Source organism: Pezoporus wallicus, unplaced genomic scaffold (genome assembly GCF_028554395.1).
Source record: "Pezoporus wallicus isolate ANWC-B61680 ecotype Strahan unplaced genomic scaffold, APGP_CSIRO_Pwel_v1 scaffold_3294, whole genome shotgun sequence".
Classification (NCBI taxonomy): domain Eukaryota; kingdom Metazoa; phylum Chordata; class Aves; order Psittaciformes; family Psittacidae; genus Pezoporus; species Pezoporus wallicus.
The window spans coordinates 10,580,603-10,595,896 of record NW_026635478.1 but is presented as its reverse complement, the minus strand read 5'-3'; the positions used below and the strand labels follow the sequence as shown (position 1 = coordinate 10,595,896).

Here is a 15,294-nt window from a genome sequence, read left to right as displayed (position 1 = left end):
TAAGGGTCCTGCCCTGTCAGTTGTTCTGGCATTTAGTTTGTGTTACTGGCCATCAAAACCATTTTGGTTTTATGATGCTATGAAACAGATTTTTATTGTTATTAAACTTTATCTTTCCAAGAATAAATATGGTGATTGTAACTTTCCTTTCTTATTTAGTGTTGCAGAATAAAGAAAAAGTATTTACAAATTCCTACAAATTTAGAGCAAAAGATGGGACTTTTGTTACTTTAAAGAGTCAGTGGTTTAGTTTCATGAATCCATGGACCAAAGAACTGGAATACATTGTATCAAACAACACTGTGGTATTGTAAGTAATTCATATGACCTCCCCATGTTATCTTTTTGTCTTAATTGCAGTTAGCATTAACAGGAAGCAACCTGTTTATGAAGCAGAACAAGACTAGAAAATATCAGCACTGCACAAAAAGTGGTTGAGTAGCCTGGAAGAACATTTTTTTGCCTTCACCGGTTATTTTTATTTCAGGCTTAAGTCATGGATTTGACTCTGAAAACTCTGCTGTTTCCCAGTAGAAAAAAAAAACCCAACAAAACTAAAAGAGGTGAAAAATTCCTTTAAAGGCAGAAATGAAGGATCTTTTAAGAAAAGTAGATATGAATAAATGGAACTGTGAAGTTAGTTCTGCTTTTCCCTCTGAGTTTTACAAGACTGCATGTCAGTTGACCTAATTTTAAATGTTACCCTACCTACTGCATGTGAGAATGTGGAGAAGCGTGACTGATAGACTGTAGAAATGCAAGGCAGGACAAAAAGATCATCTCCAAGCTGATTGCAGGAGAGGAGCCTGTGAGACACTAAAGTCTGTATTTAATTCTTCTTTTTAATTCTTTTTCATTTTCTGTGACTTGCAAATGAGTTATAATTTGGGTTGATTGTTCCAGTGATCCTGAGGATCTTTGCCAATGACTGGGTTTTTGAGATGTCAAAGGGGCCTTTTACCCATTCTGTAGCTGGTTCATGTGTTAAGTCAACATGTCTGTTTTGGCCATGTCCTTTTTCTTCAAGAAGACAGAGAAGAGCAGTTAAAGCAGTCTATGCTATCCAACAGCCAAAGGCCGGTTTTGCCTGCCCTTGAGCTCTGGGCATCTGCAGCTGTCTGGAGGAAGGAAGGTAGGCAGAGGCTGCTGGTGAAAGGCCTGTCCTTGTAGCATTTTTTTCTGGTTAGCTGGTCTGCCTCCTAGTAGTAAATATAGTGTTCTTGTTCTCTTGTCATGGCACACAGACAACTATATTGGCCTTTCTTTATTTGGAGAATAAGTGAAAATGATATTTCATCCAATGCTTCAGAAACAGTACAAAGTATTGAGCATAGAAAGATGTTACTAGTTTGAGGATGTTAGTTTTTTCTCTGTGTAAAATTCTTCTTGAAATCAAACATAAATATGCTGGGGTTTCCCTGTGAAAAACTTGCTGATTTGGGGTCTTTAAAATAATTTAATTCATTTAAATCTTAGAGGTCATAACGAGTCAGCTGAAGATGAGGTCCTCTACAGTTCCCAGCCTGCAGAAGGCAAGTGTTGCTTCTTACAGTTATCATAGTGCATGGAATCTTTTTTATTCTAGGTTGTGTACAAGGAAATACTAACTATTTTTAAAGCTAATTCTGGTGAAAATTTCTAGTTACTCACAGCATCCTAATTCATATCATTCACATAACTCTGATCAGAAAAGCCTATATCATATCTTTTCCTTCTAGCAGCTTCTACTGTAGCTACTATAATACCAATATCCTATAATATAGGATAGGATATTATACCTCTGTCACAGCCTCTGTTCATATCTTGCCTTGTTTTCAGAAGAAATGCAATTGTACTATCTGAATTTACCTATAGAATAGAGGGTGATGCTGATATTGATACATATTTTGTTAAAATTTTTCTGCTGTGCATGGATTCTGATTTCTATATATTTTTTATCTTTTTTATATAAGGTTTTTATCTTTTTTTACATAAGGCTTTTTATTTTTGCTTTTGAAATTATTCTGTTTAATAACTGCTTTCAGTTTGAAAAATTCAATGGGTTTTTTGTTTCATGTGTTTTGCATTGTCTGTAAGACTGGAGGTGGTAATGATTAAAGCTAATTTCATGGAGATCGGGAGTTTTCACAAATACACTATAAACTTATCTTTGTATTACAAATGAGACAACTCCCTCTCCCATGAGTCAGTGTTTTGAAGAATTTAATTTCTGAAAATAAGAGATATAGAACAAAAACTGCTTTAAAATGAATCCTTGCATGATTGTCCTTGCTCTGTAATGAAACTGCTACAGACTTAAGGCTTTCTTTTTGTTTTGTTTTGTTTTAACTGTAGATGCTGTAAAACAGTCTTTAGTAAGTGTACCTGGAATGTCCTCTGGAACAGTTCTTGGTGCTGGAAGTATAGGAACTGAAATTGCAAATGAAATATTAGAATTGCAAAGGTAATAAATGCTTAACATCATGCATTAGGCTTTTAAGTAAAGATAGGGAAGAGGTATATGGCAGTATGTGAGGGTTGTTCAAGTTTCGTTTTTATTGTGTTATATGTATAAATATTTTTAGGTTGAGCAGTGGCTGTATGAGATACTGATTGGTTATAATCTAATGTTAGTCTCGTACATGTCAGAAAGCATCACTGATGTCAATAAATAGTTTTGTTCTGGGCATGCAGCTTCCTTTGTTAGTGAAAGTATTATTTAATTGTGACTTCAAAAGTGTTAACTGTGGTGCAGCTGCTTCATATGATGTTGAAATGGGTAGATAAATCATTTGGGAATGGAAAATCAGTTGTCTGTGAGTAATGTTTGTATTTTTCTGATAGTGCTGCTCTGCTAGGGGAACTTTCCTTGAAACAGTACCCAATGGAGCACTTTCATAGCCTGTATTGTCCTTTGCCTGGTTATCCTGAATGCAGGCAAAAGTGATAGCACAATTCCCTCCCATACCCATCCATAGATTAAAAAAAACCTCACTGCATCATTCCAAAGGGGAATCCATACAAGATTCAAATGGGGAATTAAAGATTGGCCCTTTTAAAACTAACTAGTGTTAGCAGGTACACAGCTTAGGCAAGGAATTTGAAAGGAAGAAACATGATTTTAATGTGAAGATACCTTAAGTATTTTTTTGTGATGTGTACCCAGAGTATTTTTGTGTGATGCCTGACTTGCCATATTACTCTATGTCAGTTTGTAGTGTATCATTTGTTGTCTAAAAACAATTTTTAAGAAGTCTCTGAGCCCCCTAATTTCATGACTTTGGGATGCACATGCACAGAAAGTCTGTTTCACTCGCAACTCTTTTAGGAATTAAGGCTTCATCAGATCTAACTACTTTTGTTAAGGTCAGATTTAGGATAACGGTACTGTCATCAGCACAGGAGAAGTTATGTAAGTCTTAGTTTTGGGTAATGAAGCTGTCCCTCAGACTTTAGATCTTATAATTCCAGTACCAGGTAAACAAATGGCAAGGTATTTTTTGTCTACAGACCAGTTCGTTTCAAGGTCTCATGTAGTTCTTTCCACTTGCAGTTTTGCAACTGGATCTGAAAGAGTAGTAATACTAAGTCTTCCAGGAATAAGTACACCAGTTTTGGCAACAACGGTAATGGTATAAGAAATAGGTCTCTATCCTAGAATATCCTGAGTTGGAAAGGACCAATGAGGATCAAGTTCAACTCTTGACATTACATGTGGTAGCTTAAAGTTAAACCATATATTTAAGAGTGAAGTCCAAACAGGTGTGGGGTCACGACCACTTCTCTGGTTGTTCCAGTGGTTGACCATCCTCTCAGTGAAGATGATCTTCTTAATATCTTCCCTGATACAGCTTTAAGCCATTCCCCATGTCCTGCTGCTGGACACCAGAGAAAAGACATCAGCACCTCCCTCTCTGCTCTCCATTTATAAGGAAGTCATAGACAGCAATGGGGTCACCTCTTATTCTCCTCTGAGCTGAACAAACCCAATATCCTCAGCTGTTCCTCAGAAGTCATGCCCTCTAGTCTTTTTGCCATGTTTGTTGCCCTCCTTTGGACACATTCTAATATTTTTATATCCTTATATTGTGGAGCCCAAATCAGTATACAGTACTTCAGGTGAGTCCACACCAATGCTGAATATAGTGGGACAATCCCTTCTTTTGACTGGTTAGCTTAAAGCACCTCAGGATACTACTTGGCTGTCAGGGTATGTTTTTGACTAACATTGAGGTTACCATCAACCAAAAGCCCCAGGTCTCTTTCAGCAGGGCTGCACTGCCTGTTGTCCTCCAGTCTATAGGTATATCAGTGTGCCATCACTTAAGTCAGTTTCTGCTGTTTCAGAAGTAAGCATCAGCTCACCTGTTGAGGTTAAGGGAAAGCGTGAAAAGCTTTACTGAAGTCAACATCAACAACGTACAATGCCATCCTCTTACCCACTGTGCTAGTCACCTCCTTGTAGAAGGCTGTAGGGTTGGTTAAGTGTGATTTCCCCTTCATGAATCCATGCTGAAGTCCAGGATTACCATCATTTTTTCAGCAGTCTCTTCATCAGAAAAAAGTATTTAATTTTCTGAAACAGTGAAAACCGTGGTCAGAGCTGAAGAGTGTGATGAGTGAAAGTGGTAGATGTTTCTTACTCTGTTTCCATTATTCTGGAATTGCATTCCAACTGTGAAGCCACATCCTTTTACTAGAATAGTCAAATTGAACAGGGAAACATTCATTTTCAGTGCAAGGAAGAAAAGAATAAATATTTCAGTTGTGATGGAAAAAAATTGCTACTTAACAACAACAGAAAATAAATCCACCACAAGGCACGTTGGCAGCTTGCTGGAATTCTCCAGAAAGGAGGAAGAAAGCACTAGCAACAAAAAAAGGATTGGTACCAGCAGCAGCAAAGATGGGGTATTACATTTTGGAAATACCATTGTTAATGTCCTTTCATCAGTACCACCTAGACAGAAGGAGAGTCACTTAATAATAAAATTAATCTATTAATATCTTTCTGAAGACTGAAGAAGTTGGCAGAAGTTCTCATCTCTGACTGTTAAGATCCCATGCATGACCCGAAAGCTTAATTGCACTCTTGTTCTAGATGCTTCAGACACTTCAGTGTGATGTTCTTGATTGAAATGACCTGACTTTTGCTGAAAATGCTTATCCATGTGAGCATATGTGTGTCATCAGCTTAAGGAAACAAGTTGAAGTAGATGAATACTAAATTCACTGAATGATGAAAGAATGAATGTATTCCTCTGAAAATCTTCTTCAAAGCTACACCTTGAAAGTCCTGGTATTTGTGTTTCTAAGAACCACAAGCAGTCTGTAAGAACTGACTTTCTGGAAATGTCTGGATGTAGTTGCTTGCACCCAGATGTAGTTCACTTTTCCAGAGTTGTTACTGAAAACGAGGCTGTGTTTCTTTCCTGCTGAAGAGCAGAACTTCATGCTATTTCTTCATTTCTCATTTCTGTGAAATCAAGTTATCATTTTGCACACACTGAAGGAATCAGAATTGGACAAAAGAGCGATCAACAGAGGCTAACAGCAGCTGCTTTTCATCAAATACCTTTCTGACTACAAACCTAATCCAGTAGGATGAGTGCATTTCTTACCTGAATCTGCTCTCTGCATTTTTAATACCAATAAGATACAGATGGCTCTCAAGCTGTGCATCAGGCATGATCAAGTTTTCTTAAAAACTCCAGGACTATGCCTACAGCTCTATTTACAGCTATATTTGAATTGAATTGGCATCTAATGAATGATCAGTTCAGTTACAGCAATGCAATTAAAACAGTCTATTCAGTCTGGAGTTTCTCTCCTGGCTTTTAGAGATGTCAGTAGTGCTTATCAAATGGCACATAGGAAATTGGAGTATAGGGAAAACAAATATTCACCACAAACAGCTCTTGATAGACTATTTATTCATCCATTTTCTATCTTTCCTTCAGTGCCTTAGCACATTTCAGATCTGATGAAATGACAGAAACAGAAGCATCCAGGCTACCCTAATTTTTCTATAGCCTTGTCCTTTGGGAGTTAGGAAGAGCAAGGGTAGATGGTAGTTGATGACTGGAAAAAGGGAAATATAACCCCCATTTTCAAGAAGGGCAAAATGGATGACCCGGGGAATTACAGACCAGTCAGTCTCGCCCCCGTGCCTGGCAAAATCTTGGAGCAGATTCTCCTGGAAGGCATGCTAAGGCACATGAAAAACAAGGTGGTCGGTGACAGCCAGCATGGCTTCACCAAGGGGAAATCCTGCCTGACCAATTTGGTGCCCTTCTATGATGGGTCTACGGAACTGATGGACAGGGGTAGAGCAGTTGATGTCATCTACCTGGACTTGTACAAGGCATTCAACACTGTCCCACACAGCATCCTTGTGTCTAAATTGGAGAGACATCAATTTGATGGATGGAGCACTCAGTGGATAAAGAACTGGCTGGCTGGCCACACACAGAGTTGTGGTCAATGGCTCAATGTCCAGCTGGAGACCAGTAATGAGTGGTGTCCCTCAGGGATCGGTGTTGGGACCGGTCTTGTTTAACATCTTTGTCAGTGACATGGACAGTGGGATTGAGTGCGCCCTCAGCAAGTTTGCCGATGACACCAAGCTGTGTGGTTCGGTTGATAAGCTGGAGGGAAGGAATGCCATCCAGAGGGACCTTGACACGCTTGTGAGGTGGGCTGATGCCAACCTCATGAAGTTTAACCATGCCAAGTGCAAGGTCCTACACCTGGGTTGGAGCAATCCCAGGCACAGATACAGGTTGGGCAGAGAAGAGATTCAGGGCAGCCCTGCGGAGAAGGACCTGCGGGTTCTGGTTGATGAGAAAATGAACATGAGGCGGTTTCAGTGTGAGCTTGCAGCCCAGAAAGCCAGCCGTATCCTGGGCTGCATCAAAAGGAGTGTGACCAGCAGGTAGAGGGAGGTGATCCTGCCCCTCTACTCTGCTCTCGTGAGACCTCACCTGGAGTACTGTGTGCAGTTCTGGTGTCCTCAACATAAAAAGGACATGGAACTGTTGGAACAAGTCCAGAGGAGGGCCACGAGGATGATCAGGGGACTGGAGCACCTCCCGTATGAAGACAGGCTGAGAAAGTTGGGGCTGTTCAGCCTGGAGAAGAGAAGGCTGCATGGAGACCTCATAGCAGCCTTCCAGTACCAGAAGGAGGCCTATAGGGATGCTGGGGAGGGACTCTTCATTAGGGACTGTAGTGACAGGACAAGGGGTAATGGATTCAAACTTAAACAGGGGAAGTTTAGACTGGATATAAGAAAGTTCTTTACTGTAAGGGTGGTGAGGCACCTGGAATGGGTTGCTCAGGGAGGTTGTGAATGCTCCATCCCTGGAGGTGTTCAAGGCCAGGTTGGATGAAGCCTTGGGTGAGATGGTTTAGTGTGAGGTGTCCCTGCCCATGGCAGGGGGGCTGGAACTAGATGATCTTAAGGTCCTTTCCAACCCTAACTATTCTATGATTCTATGGGAGCAAGCTGTTCAAAGGGCCATGTTATGACACTTTCATTGTTAGTTTTGTATCTGGCACATTCGGTGAGGGAGGTTGAGCAGTATCTCAAGAATTCTGCTAAAAAAAAGTCTTTAGTTGGAATAATTTGAAAATATGGAAAGACAGGTATAAATAGTATATAATATATAGATATATATAATATATATAAATATATATAATATATAAATAATAGTAGAGGGAACGTTAGAAGTATGTGTTGTTTTCTCTCTGTCATTTAGCAGAACCTCCTTATGTTGTCTGTATGCTAGATGTATTTGAAATGTACCTATTTGTCTCGGTGTGCATGATTCTGAAACCTGTTACTCTTTGGTCTGCCAGTGCTGGTGATTCAACAGAAAAAATGAAAGTGTGCTCAAGCAATTATGACCATTGGCCTTTATTGATGTCTTTGTGTTATCAAAACTTGGACCAGGAGATTTGGAATCTTTAGGAGAATTTAAGACAACATTGTCTCAGATTAGCTGGCTTGTGCTTCATCACTGGGGAGGTCTGGTGGGTTCTGCAATAGGCTGTTTTTCAGTTGACGATCAATGTCACTTGATAAATCAACTAAACATATACAATTTTAGGTTACATTCTTCACCATCTGAGGAGTTAAGTCCATCACATCTCTTGAGAAAGTCACCTTCTCCAGCTTTAACTGTAAACTGCAGCAATGTGAGTATGTCACTGCCTGTAAAAATCTGAAAATAAAACGTTAATGTCAGCTAGCTTAAAGCCTCTGTTGGAATGAAATTACCATGACTTACATTTTTGTGAAAGGCCCTGTAAGGTATTGCCCAACTACCTGGCAACTGTGAACATCTTTTCAGAGATGCAACAGCACTAAAAGTTCCATCCTCACTTACAGGGGCATCAGTTCTAGTCTTAAGGGGTCTATTCCCAAGCCTGAGAACACTGCAGTCTCCACTCAGTTATTAGGATCTCTGCTGAAGCTCTACCAATATGCTAAATATGAATGCGATTCATGTGATAAGGACTTTTCTGGATTTGGAATTGCATTAAAACTTCTGCTAAAAAACTGTCAGAGGGTAGAAATGTCTTTACCTGTTGACAACCTAAATATAAATAAAATATTAGTTCTTGTTTTCTCTAACTTGTCCTTTTAGTGTTCTTGAAGACCCTTTTAAAAAGTCTTTGCTGTAGGTTCTCAGTTCTTGAATGTTTCAAATTTTTACTTTGAAAAAAGTAAAAATAAAAAAGAGTAAAAACTTAGTCTTCTAAAAATTGATGGAATATGCTGTTTTGCTAATCTAATAGTGCTGGTAACACCACAAACTATAACTATCATAGATACTGACCATACCTATGGAATAATTAGATATTTTCTTAAGTACATGCTGTGTTGTGTGTTGTGCACTGTATGAAAAGACATTTACTTCTCCATCAGCATTTCTTTGAATGTAATTTTTTTTCCATTTAAAGACAGTCTGTCTTCCCATTGCAATTTCCATTTCCTAACAATTCCGTTCTGGACTAGGGATTGTTTTGGCTTCCTCCCTTTTGGCTTCCTCCCTTTTTTATGACCAATTCTCCTATGCCTTACTGCAGGTTTTTCTCCCTAAGAGTTGGTTGAATTCATATATACTAAACTCTCTAAGTCTTGCAGCATCTCATCATAAGGATAATTTCATTGTAATCATTGAAGGTTTTTCTTTATTTTTATACTTTGATATCCCATTTGTTCCTAAAATGCTTTTGTAAGGCATTTAAACTTTATTAATTTCCTTGTAGAATATACACAAGCCAGGCAGCCCAAGAAACTTAAATTGCATGTTGGAGTTACATGAAACAATTAACAAAAGGTTTTTAAAAAGGTTGGGTTTTTTTCCTGGTATGTTTGGGTTAGAATGACTTCCATCCGTATCGTTGCTAGCCTAATTTTTCTGAAGAGCAAAGATTTTTATCACGATGGTAACAAAATGCAAAACAATAGAGAAAAGTTTATAATTCATATGCTTTAATGCATATAGAACATGGGAGGTATGGAGGTCTTTTTGTTTGTTTATCTTTTAGCTAGAATGTGTCAACATTGACAAACATGGTGTCACTGGGAATTTGTAGTTTATGGTACTAGACGTGGAATGTATATACCAGTACAATTTGTTGTGCTGGATCTATTTGCTGAATATTGAACCCTCAAAAAAGATGCTATCACTGTAAAGTATACTTATACAGATGTATAAGTAGCACCTTTTACTTAAGCCAAGTCCAGTCCTATGTAAAAATTATTCTTAAATTCAGTAGATCTGCATAGTCTTAATTTAGTTAGTTCTTAATACTTTGACAGTGATTTAAGTTTCTGAAATGTAATAATTGTGACTAAATTCAGGATTTAATTCTGTCCTTTTTACTACTTCTGTTCTTTCAGGTGCCAAATAAAGAGTTGATTCAGTTATGTCCTTCGGAGTCAGAAGTTACAGAGACTTCAGAACAAAACCAGGGTGCTAGTCCATATCCCAGTAATGAACCTCTCCTTGGTAAGATTTGTTGCTCTTGTAGGTATTTTGAGGGTTGCACATGAAGACATTTCTGATAATGGTGTAATTTTTGAGTGCACAACTTTACAACCATGTGTAAATTGTAAAGACGTTTGTCTGTCTGAAGAGGAGAGGACTTAAAACTGATGTGTTATCATTGGAAGACAAGCAGCAAAGTTTGATCGGTGATTGAATTTTGTGACAAAAATAACATTGCGTAATAGAAATCTACCATTGCCACGGTTTTAATTAGGTACTTACTAGTTCTCTCTCAAGAAAATAGAGAATTTCAATGCAATGGAACTGGTTGTAATTTGTGAACTTGTAAACTTTCATCCTTTAAGCAGTTCATCTCTTTCTTAACTGCAAGCTGTGAATAGTCAATACAAATGGCTAGTCAAAACGTTTTAGAAAGAATTTTATTTTTCCCTATCCCTTAGTTCAAGTGTGTACTAAAGCAGCGGTTTGTCTGGATATAGAATTCCCTGGCATTGTAAGAGGAGAATTCTATTGTGTTGTTTTTAATATAAAAGGCAAAGTGCTATAAAAGTAACGTTTATGCTTATGCTGTATTTCATCTCATAGAAACTTTTCCATCTCCGTCTTTCATTTCCGTTACTAGAGCTTTACTTATTTATAACCTACAACTTTATTCCAGTTTCACTATGAGCTCTTTGTATCAAAAAAATCCAAAGGAAAAAAAAAAACAGCTAATCCTCAAATAAGTGTTTGAAAAAGAAATCCAAACCAACAACAGTTATCTAAGATAGGCAAGGAAATGTTTTTCATGGATACTTGAGCCAAAGCATTTTACCTTACTTTTGTTAAAGGCAAGGGTATAGTGTTCATTTCTAGAGCTAACACATAGCAACTCTTAAGGTTCAGGAGTTCATCTGGCAGAATACATCAGATGAGAATTCAGGTACACAACTGTGTTTCTCACTAAAGTGACATAAAGTAGAACGCAGTTTTCTCCTTCAGTGATGTGAACTTTACTGCATGGATACAAGTTTTGCTAGCTAGCAGTTGGAGGTGGTCCAAGGGATCAGCCAAAGACCTCAGTCATTGTCTTAAATCAAGTTATCTATGTCCTTGTAACCGTTTGTGGATAGCCATTATTTCTATTACTTGATTATTTTTTTAACATATGTTTGCCTTAACTTCAGAGGAAGGTGCTATTTAAAAACAAATATGTTTTGAAAGTTACCATATTCTTCATGCTTTGTACTGCTTGCATTAATGTTTTAATAATTTTACAGGTGGTAATTCTCAGCTGGACTTTGATGCAATATGTGAAAATGATGACACTGCTATGACAGCTCTTATGAACTACTTGGAGGCTGATGGAGGACTTGGGGATCCAGCGGAACTCAGTGATATACAATGGGCTCTCTAGTTTTGCTTTTTCAAAATAAGAAGGAATGTACAATCCGTAATGCACAACAACCATACATCCTCAGTACTGTATTATAATTTTGTAATGTCTCATTTGAATTCATACTTACTGTCTGTATATTTCTAAAGACTGAAGCCTTGTTCAGAGAGCGACAGTTTCTTCTGATGCACCTATGGAAAAATGCAATATTTTTTTCATGATGGGGAAACCTTGAAATTTTAATATTGAACCATCTGTAACTGGAATGCTTAAAACACTATATTTTTGCTAAGAAGCTTTAACCAAAAGGTACTGTACAGTGTACAGGAATACTTTTTCTTAGTTTTAATACTTAAACCTTCTATTTATTGTTTTTGTTTCAAATGGTAGAATATTGATTATCCGTGTTGCTTTCTGTAGAGCGTACTGTACTTACACAGTTTATTTGTAACTATTAAATTTCATTGCAATGATGAATTGCACACACTACACTTGTAAAATAAGGTATTGTAATACTCAGATGAAGCAGTTTGTGATTCCTTGTCCTTTCAGAAGTGCAATTTTTGTAGTCAAAAGTAAAAATAAAGCATACAGCTCTGGGAGCAAGGATTTGCATTGGAGCACCATAACATAATGTTTTGAGAAAAAAATGGTCATTTCTCCAGTACATAATAAGGGTGTAAGAAAGGATCAACAAAATTTTAATTACTATTTTGTATTATTTGTAATGTGTTATTAGAGGGGCAGTGCACAGAACCTAAGAAAAGTAATGCTAGAACTGTAATAAAGCACTTTGGTCTCGCCACGGGTTATTTACTAACTTAGAGAAGTTTGGATTGTCTTGGTCCCAGCGTGAGGCTAGCACTGTCTGTTAGTGCAAACATGTTCTATAGTATCTTTTGTCCTCTCCATGTTTTTGGAGAGATTAGGGTGATTTTCTGTTGCTTGAGTCTGTGACTTTTAAAAGTATTTGTGTAATATAGTGCTGTGTGTAAGTAAATGCTATATAGGATGACCTTCTTTTGGGAGACAGCTTTTGCAAGAATTGTAACCCAGTTACAGAGAATTACTCAAGAACATGGCACTTAATGGGTTGTATTAGAACAATATAGCATTAATATATAAACGGGATCTTTTATCTCTGGTATTAAGGGTTTAGATTACTTTTTGCATCAGTTATAGCTCATAAAAGCACAGTTTTCTGCTTTGTTTTGGTTTCTAAATTCGGGTAGTGAAAGGAAAGCATTTGAAGATACTCAAAACATGCATATGTAATACAGACATTTAACCACAGGTACTACCATAAGCACTGTGGTATTTGTTTTAACACTAAAGGGAGGCAGCCTATTTGGCTATTTTTGCGATGGCCGAGGTGTGTGCACAAATGGATGTGGTAGCCGCTAGATGTCAGGCTTCCACTATTGGATAACGGCCCTTTCCTGAAGGAATACATCATTTGGTGATGCACTGGCTTCTTCATATGCTTTGGCAGAGCACCTTTGTATCTTATAGATATGTACCTATTTGCAAATGATGAATTTTTTGGTGACATCTTGTCCAGATTTTCTAGAACGGATTGTTGGGTTGATTTTTATTTTTCAGTCTATAGATTTTGCATGGGATTTCCTGCAGTCAGAGGTTTTGTTTTTTTTTTTACAGACATGGGGCCAAAATTATCTGTTCGCTAGCTTTATTAGAATAAACTTTGCTGTTTCTTCACAGACAATGGATTTTGGGCTACATCACGGAGAAAAATGAGAAAAATAAACTGGCGCTTTTAAAGAATTGGTCAAACTCTATTTGTATAAATGAACTTGGAGAATTTCAGGTTTTGCCACTGTAAAATGCATTTTCTTTTTTGTATTTAATTATAGAAATAAACAATAAACCAAGAAATACTGCAGCGAACACAGATAAATGAGTAAATAAATAACTTGAAATTATGCAGACTTTCCTCGACATAGTTTCTTTTTGAAAACTGTTCAGATGTTGTTATTGAAGGAGCATATTCACTCTTTCACAAGATTTATATAACTGTCTAGAGTCAAACCACTATTTTTTGATTCTTCTTGGGTTTCTCTGAAAAATAAAACCAAAAATGTGACTTGGAGTATTTTGCAATGATCAGTATTGTGGCTCTCAATTAATTTATTAGAGTCTCCCTTTACGATTTGTGACTTGTTGTGGCTTAAAGCAGTCTTACAGAAAAAGTGTGACTTGTAAGTAATGATGAAGGTAACACACTTTCTGAATACAGTTGAGATGGTATGTGCTTATTGCTGTTTGTGTACCAATACAATTCTAGTAAGATATTGACAGAGGTTTTATTTTTGACAGATGTGTTTAAGTCAGGTCAATGAAATGTTATTTTGATGCACTGCTGTTAAATACGAAGTACGCATGCTTTCAGATCCCAGGCTCATTCCATGAAAATATAAATGGGGAGGTTGAACTAATGAGGATTTTAGTAGCTCAAGATGATGTTCCCTAGCCATGATAATTTAGTAATCCAAACCAATGTCCATTTTCTGGGTACTAAAAACCCTGGTGTTGAAGCTTCACTGGAACACATCTGGAAATGAAAGTGCCTGTAGGCTCTACCTGAAAGATGCTGTTTAAACAGAATGCATGCATTCTTCCAGAGTCTTGTTTCGGGTAGGTATGCTAAGTGATAAAGCAGGTATCAACAGGCTCTTAAAAGCCTTATTAGTTATCAGGGTTGTACTTGGAGATAGGTCAACTAATTTGTTACTGAGGGCACATACAGAATTAAAGATAAGAAAATCTTGATGGGAGAGGAGTTCAGATGTAAGCAGCAGCTTATTTGGGAAACTAGTTCCTGTGTTGACAGGAAAACGTGAGAAAATTATTCTCAGAATTAGGAGCAGGGAATGAGAAGGTGGTAGAGACAAATTCCACCTGTTGGAATGAGCAAGGGGTCTGGCTGGGCAGAGGGCAATAGCTGGTTGTCAGCAGCCTGAGTTGGAGCAGAGGCAGACTGCAGAAAGGCCTGGGCTGCCATGTGGCACACAGGATTAAAAGTGTTTCGGAATACCTCATGCCTTACAGCGATGAATCTCATTAAACCTTTTATTTAGGAAATTTTTTGCATTTCCTGTAATGATATTTGACAGCTGGTGGTGTGGGGGCAGAGGGATCCTTTCTGAGCTCTCCTGGATGCAGCTCCTTTCTGGGATTTCCTTGTAGTGTTTAGCCAAGTGCTGTGCTCTTGAACGGTTCAAAGCAGAGCTTCAGTCCGTGTTTCTTTCCTGTGGTGCGTTGTAGTTCTGGACTTTTCTGTGGATCTTATGCTTTTTTAAGAGTATTGGAAAATTTGGTTTACTCACAAGCACAGAAGGCTAAAGTTAGTTATTTTAGTGGTTGCTCACAGCAGTGCATTCCTGTTCATGATCCAAATGAAATGAAGCATTTATTCTCGCATAAGTGATGTTGATTCCCTCCAGACCCTGGCTTCTGGCCTTTCCCACTTAGTCTTTTACTTCTGTTCTGTGAGCTGTCATCGATCATGTAAATTCATAAAATGTCTTGGAATTCCAGGAAGTAGTTATCAGCTGGAAAGCTTTGTGCCACTTAGGACTTCTCTGAAGGTGGTAATTTTATTCCCCTATCCCTGATGAGAATGATTTTTGTTCTGTGCAAATACAGAGGTCAAGAAGATACTTGTGATGATAGGTTCCTGCAGCTTAAAAGATACAGAACCATGTTTCAGAGCAGCAGAATTAAAGGATGCGTGAAAAAAGGCAGGTGGAGTGGTGAATGAGCTGGTGAACTGCTGCTGCAGCACGTTCTGGGTACACCTCATTTCTACAAGGTTGATCCAGATAGCTCTCTTTTACTGTGACAGATGGCTGTCATGACCAAATTTACTGGCTTGTTCCTGGCTTAATTGTTCTCAGA

The 15,294-nt window shown here is 38.0% G+C and overlaps 1 protein-coding gene across 6 annotated transcripts in view; it reads left to right on the top strand.

The window, feature by feature from the left end:
• BMAL2 (basic helix-loop-helix ARNT like 2) overlaps positions 1-13,500 on the top strand; it is a 38,095-nt gene extending 24,595 nt beyond the window's left edge. For 4 of the 6 annotated variants that reach the window (XM_057427773.1, XM_057427766.1, XM_057427758.1 and 1 more), the window contains 6 exons: positions 160-310; positions 1,477-1,532; positions 2,335-2,443; positions 8,091-8,178; positions 9,893-10,001; positions 11,261-13,500. In XM_057427773.1, the coding sequence (XP_057283756.1) occupies positions 160-310; positions 1,477-1,532; positions 2,335-2,443; positions 8,091-8,178; positions 9,893-10,001; positions 11,261-11,397 (650 nt within the window). In that variant the 3' untranslated portion in view covers positions 11,398-13,500. The other 2 variants (XR_008974719.1, XM_057427790.1) reach the window with 2 other exon arrangements.
• The last annotated feature ends 1,794 nt before the right edge of the window (positions 13,501-15,294 follow it).